This window comes from Poecilia latipinna, unplaced genomic scaffold (genome assembly GCF_001443285.1).
Source record: "Poecilia latipinna isolate Pla-1442-1.1 unplaced genomic scaffold, P_latipinna-1.0 Scaffold25, whole genome shotgun sequence".
Taxonomy (NCBI): Eukaryota; Metazoa; Chordata; class Actinopteri; order Cyprinodontiformes; family Poeciliidae; genus Poecilia; species Poecilia latipinna.
Genome location: NW_015112641.1, coordinates 138066 through 143528, shown reverse-complemented (window position 1 = coordinate 143528; position 5463 = coordinate 138066). Strand labels below are relative to the sequence as shown.

Below are 5463 nucleotides of genomic sequence, written 5' to 3'. Positions count from 1 at the left end.
AGGGGTTCAACCCCCAAACCTCGCCCTCAGCTTATTGGCATCATGTTCCCCCCTTCCCCCCCCCCCCATCATGTTGCAATTTTTCTGCATTATTCCAGCTGCTTTTTCGTCATCACGTCAGTAATTTTTGGTTGAGATGGCGCTGCTCCGTCATGTAGCGTTCGGCTAAATGAGCGCTAATAGGGTAATAACTTAAGGAGTTTATCGAGTGTTTATATTTAAAAAAAAATTAAAAAAAATAAATATCAAAGTGCATTTTACACCTTACAACGGTCTCCGTCTTGACCATTTCCCTTTCCCGTTCTTATTTGGCCGCCATTTTTTCGCCCGTCTCAGCAAGCTCCACTTAAGGATGAGCAGTGGCGCCCTCTGCTGGACGGCGACCAAACTACAACACTAAAAGAGGGTCTAACTGGACTTTATTAGTTAACCTACTGGAACTAATTTGAATCTAATAAACCATTAAACAAGAAAATCACTGAATTGTTTGCATCCCAACACTTGCCTTCTAAATCAGTGATCATGGTTTCGTGTTTATTCTTGAGCTTCTGCAAGCTTTTGGACTTCTCCTCCTCCTCAGCCAGATTGATGGTGAACTCAGAGATCCTCTCCTCGAGCAGTTTCTTTTCCTGAAGTTACAAGTAAAGAGGTCTCCATTATTCTGTGATTAAAGAAATCATTTTAACCGCCATGTTGCTGTGCGAGGAGACGTTTAGTCGGAAACCTTGTTGAGCTTGCCGTTCTGGTCGTCCAGCAGAATGATGTCTTCCTCCATTTTCTTCAGTTTGGCATCTGTGGTGACTTTCTCCATCTGAAGCTTCTGCCTGGCTGCCTCCTCCTCATCCAGCTGCTGCTCCAACTCCTGGACGAGCAAAATTAGCAGAAAGGTTAATTCTTAAATACACAAACAGTCAATATACGTGAATTAAAACAGGGACCATCAGACAAAAGGAAAAATAAAATTGAGAAAGCTTCCAAAATTAAGAGAAAAAGTATCCTAAACAATCATTTCATTTGTGACACACTTGGTTATGTTTTGTCTGTCTAAAATCCATTTAAACGTTTATCTCCTTTTTGTTGTTCATTCTCTTATTCAGTTGGTTATTTATTATTTGGTAGATCAATATTTGTTAGTTTTATATGCACTAATTGGTGAATTAAAAAAAATTTGCTGCTGAAATGATTAATCATGATGAAACTATAGTCAATTTAGTAATAGATCAATATTTAAGTGGAGTACTGTACAAATATATATATATATATATATATATATATAGGATTAAATAAAAAAAAATCCTTTGTAAATATGTTGTATTCAGAACTTTAAGTGGTTTAGTTTTAGCTTCACCTGGTTCAAATTCTGTAAAAATAAAAATCTCCTGTTATGCACCTTTTGCCATCAAATTATTAATCAGTTGATCCAAAACAAACAGGTCAGATTTTCACATGCTGATAAATATTTTTTAGCTGTAGATGGATCTTTCGCTACTAATGATCAAGTTTACACTATAGGCAATAAAATGTTTTTATTTGAAAAAGGAACTATTATTTGCATAATTTAATGTACCTCTAATATTGCATAAAGACTAGAATTGATTCTCTGAATAACTAAAATAATTGTTAGCTGCAGCCCTACACATAAAGGTGTAGCATGCATTCTACAGTCGACTGACCGTGATGTTCTGCTGCATCTTCTTCTTCTCCGTTTGTATCTGCACGACCCTCTCCTCCTCTTCCTCCAGCCGGGACTCCATGTCGTGCAGGATCTCCTCCAGCTCCTGCTTCCTGATGGCCAGACGGGCTCTCATCTCTTCAGTCTCGGCGCACAGCTCTATCTCTGCCTGCAGCTGCTCCTGCAGGTCCTGCTTCTCTGCACTCAGCTGCACAGAGCCACGTCAGACAGTTTAATGCTCGCAGGCTCTTCTGAATTAAGAATAAACTTCAAGCTATTGCAAAGACTCACCCGTTTCTGCGTCTCCTCGAATTCTTTGAGCTGCTCCTCAACTTGGATTTGTTTCTCCTTCACCTTGAGCAGCTCCTCTTCCTTAGCCAGCATCTCCTCCTCCTGCCGAGACACTTGGAGCAGAGGCTTCACCTGGAGAGAAACATTTAAAACTTTAAAAACTGATAGTTTAAGCAATACAAGGTCATAAAAAGTTTAAGTTTTAGTATTTCACACTTTAAATGTCTAGAGTTTTAACACCCAAGTCCTGATCCTAACACGTTTGTTCAGAGCAAAGTGATCTGTATAGATTTCTCATCTTGCTTTTTGTCGTCTTCCTAATATAAACATCCAAGTCAGGGGTGTCCAACATATGGCTCGGGGGCCATTTGCAGCCCTCAGACCAATTTTGGGTGGTCATCGATTGCTATTCAAGGATAGTCTAAATTTGAAGTTTTTCACTGATGGCAGGCTGATAAAAAAAATACAATAAAAAAATGCAAAATGTAAGGTGGAACACAAAGTATTCATCCAATTGTTTTCAATTTAATGTAATTTATTGATGGCTACCAAAAACATCCAGTGACTTACTAAAATTCAGACGAAGAAACAAAAACAGTCTCTGAAAAGACAAAAACACATCTAAAATTTGATCAATCTGGAAAATGTAGGATTTGCTTTGTTGTTTTCTTTTAAATTTAACAAATCTATAAGACACTTTTCTTTGTTCTCTACAATAACTTACAGAAATCAGATTGCTTTGATTAAAATATTGTAGGTTGAGTTTATCGTTTACTTAGCAGGAAGAACATTTGTTTTTGCACTTATAAAGAAAAATGGTCACAATTTTTTAGAGTAGTTTCAACTAGATATTTATGCCCCATGTTACAAAAAGTTTGGATACCCCTCCAACGCTAAAAGTTATTTTCACCAAGTGATTTTAGCTGATTAATAAATGAATAAATAAATAAAATAAAATATATTGGACCTTTAAGAAAGTGAAGATGTATTGGGCTTTTCTAATATGCCTCATTTTGGCTCCCACATTTATCTGACACCAATGAAAACTGAACTGCTTCATGATCAATTTCACTTATGGTTTCAGTTGTAAAGCTTTTGTTTCAAATTTATTGTTTTTGATGGTTGTTTTTAATTTTCTAAACAACCATCAACACTGGAACTGCAAGATATTTTAAACATTCAAAATAAGAGTTTGTTGATCTTTGAGAGAGCAAACCTGCATTATTCTACTCAAAAGGTCTCAAAACCAGCATCATCATTTATCGCAATAATTTCTGGGACAAGTCATCGTCTAGCAAAATTTGCTGCTCATTTTGGATGTTTGACGAACAATTTGAAAAGAGTTTTAAAAATGACTGTCATAAAACGGAAGCTGCGCTCCAGATTCCTGTAATGATCCAGATGTTTGGTGATGTGCTGGTTGAATTGTATTTGATGGTACCGAACCGTTTCCATCGATCTCACCTTGGTGAAGAGCCTCCACCACTGCCAGTTCCTGAGTTTGAGGTAAGCTGCACAGTTTCGCTGGATGACTTTCATGGCAATCAGCTGCTGCTGTCGCTTAGCAAAGGCTCTGGGATTATAGGCGGAAACGTGAAGTTAATGTTCAGTAGAACGTTAGGAAGCAGAAGTATGTAAAGAATTACAGTTTAAATATCAATGTTTTCTTACTTTCGGGCTACATATCCTCTGCACCAGGCCTGGAAACTCATGATCACATCAGTGATCTTCATGTCTCTCTCCTCCTCCAGGTGGGCCAAGACTCCAGCTCGGAAGAACACTTTACTTTGGCCGATTCGGTACAGGTTGGGGTCCAGCTCCAAGGCTTTAATCTGTTTGGGTCAGGATGAATGAAGCATGAGCTAACTGATGACATTTTAATAAACCGCTGACATCTGAAGCTGGAAACATTACCATGAGCACACAGGCTTGCTTTCCATCCATGAAACCCTTTGGGATGGCATTTGGAGTCAGGATTTCATACCTGAAACACAAAAATAACCCGAGACATCATGCCAAACACAAGGAAGCCATTTCAGATGTGCATTTTGATAAATACTAGCAGATTTGATCAATTAGTACAATTTTTAAAGATTTAATTTTTGGAAAAAATCTTGTTTTGTTTTTTTGCACTCCCTGGGTTTTCATACGTCTAACTATACTAACTATCAGTAGCAGGACTTTGAAACAATTGAAAAAGCAACTATTTCTATTAAAAAAAAAAAAAAAAAGATGGACAGCTATTCACATCAGATCTAAAATTTTTCCCCCTCATTAATGAGGACTTAAAATTTTACCAGAACGTCTTAATTTTATCTTTATTCTGACAATATGATTTTATTCTAGTAATATAAATTCTTAGTCTGGTCCAAATATGCCATATTGTCCAGTATTACACCCAATATGTCTCAGAAGGAGCGATTGAAATAAGTCACTTTTTTGGAAATATTTTTTGTTTGTAATCTTTTTTGAGGAGGTAAAACATGTAAAAAAAAAAAAAAGAAAAAAAAATTAAAATTGGAGATGGTATGAAAAAAAGATTTTATTTTTAAGCTACATCACAGACATTCCCAACCTAACCCTGTTTATACACCAAAACAATAAACGCGTCTAATTTAACAGAGTGATAAAGTCAAAATATTAAAGTAAATTTCCAAAGCATCACCTCTGTCTGAACTCCTGGAAGACGATCCGGTTGGGGAAGCCCTGTCTGCAGATACGAATTCCCTCCAAGACACCGTTACAACTCAGCTGATCCAGAACCAGGTGAGGGTCCAGTTTACCAGCCTGACAAAAAAATAAGAATCACAAATGGACTTGGATTTGTGCGTAATCATTAGTGCAACACCTGGAGAGTTGCCAAAGCAGCAACGTCGTACCTTCTTCTCGTGGTTAGGGATGATGCAGCGCACAAAGTTGGGGTTGGTGTTCCTGAGCGTGGTCATGAGGTTCCCCAGCTGCTCCTTGTACAGCTGGCCCACCGTGCGGAACATGCCTTTACGGGTCTTAAAGGGTCCCGAGTCGGACATTCCTGCAACCTTATCCAGGCCAACGATGCGGTCCACTGGAAAATCACAAGGACATGCAAAAATATAAATAAACGCAAAGTTTCACTTTTACACAAATAAAACATCTTTATTTTAAAGTTGTTAGTTACAAATTTAGCCATTTTTTCCGGAGTTATTGGAGAGATTAGGAACTCGTGAAGCACCAATCACTGTACAGTAACTGACATTGTTGTATCAAGTTGTTACCAATAAGAAAATTAGACTGCAGTTTCCCCCACCAACCTAATGGGGGCAGCACTGAGACAGGTTTCAGCCCAAGTATTGCAGAGTTAAATTTACACAGAAATAATGATTTGACCCTTAGGGACCAATTTATACATTTTATCTGCAAAAAAAAAAAAAAAAAAAAAAAAAAAAAAAAACTTTTTGGGTTTTTTTTTTTTTTTTTTTCCAAAAAAAAAAATTTTTTTTTTTTTTAAATTTTTTTCAAAA

The 5463-nt window shown here is 37.2% G+C and overlaps 1 protein-coding gene across 3 annotated transcripts in view; it reads right to left on the bottom strand.

Moving 5' to 3' along the window:
- The window catches only part of myh9a (myosin, heavy chain 9a, non-muscle), a 50206-nt gene that overhangs the window by 19807 nt on the left and 24936 nt on the right, over positions 1-5463 (bottom strand). For all 3 annotated transcript variants that reach the window (XM_015037577.1, XM_015037558.1, XM_015037568.1), the window contains 9 exons: positions 4843-5027; positions 4629-4750; positions 3878-3947; positions 3635-3795; positions 3428-3536; positions 1964-2095; positions 1674-1880; positions 725-862; positions 506-629 (listed from right to left, as the gene is read on the bottom strand). In XM_015037577.1, coding sequence (XP_014893063.1) covers positions 506-629; positions 725-862; positions 1674-1880; positions 1964-2095; positions 3428-3536; positions 3635-3795; positions 3878-3947; positions 4629-4750; positions 4843-5027 — 1248 coding nt within the window. The remainder of the gene's footprint in view (positions 1-505; positions 630-724; positions 863-1673; positions 1881-1963; positions 2096-3427; positions 3537-3634; positions 3796-3877; positions 3948-4628; positions 4751-4842; positions 5028-5463) is intronic.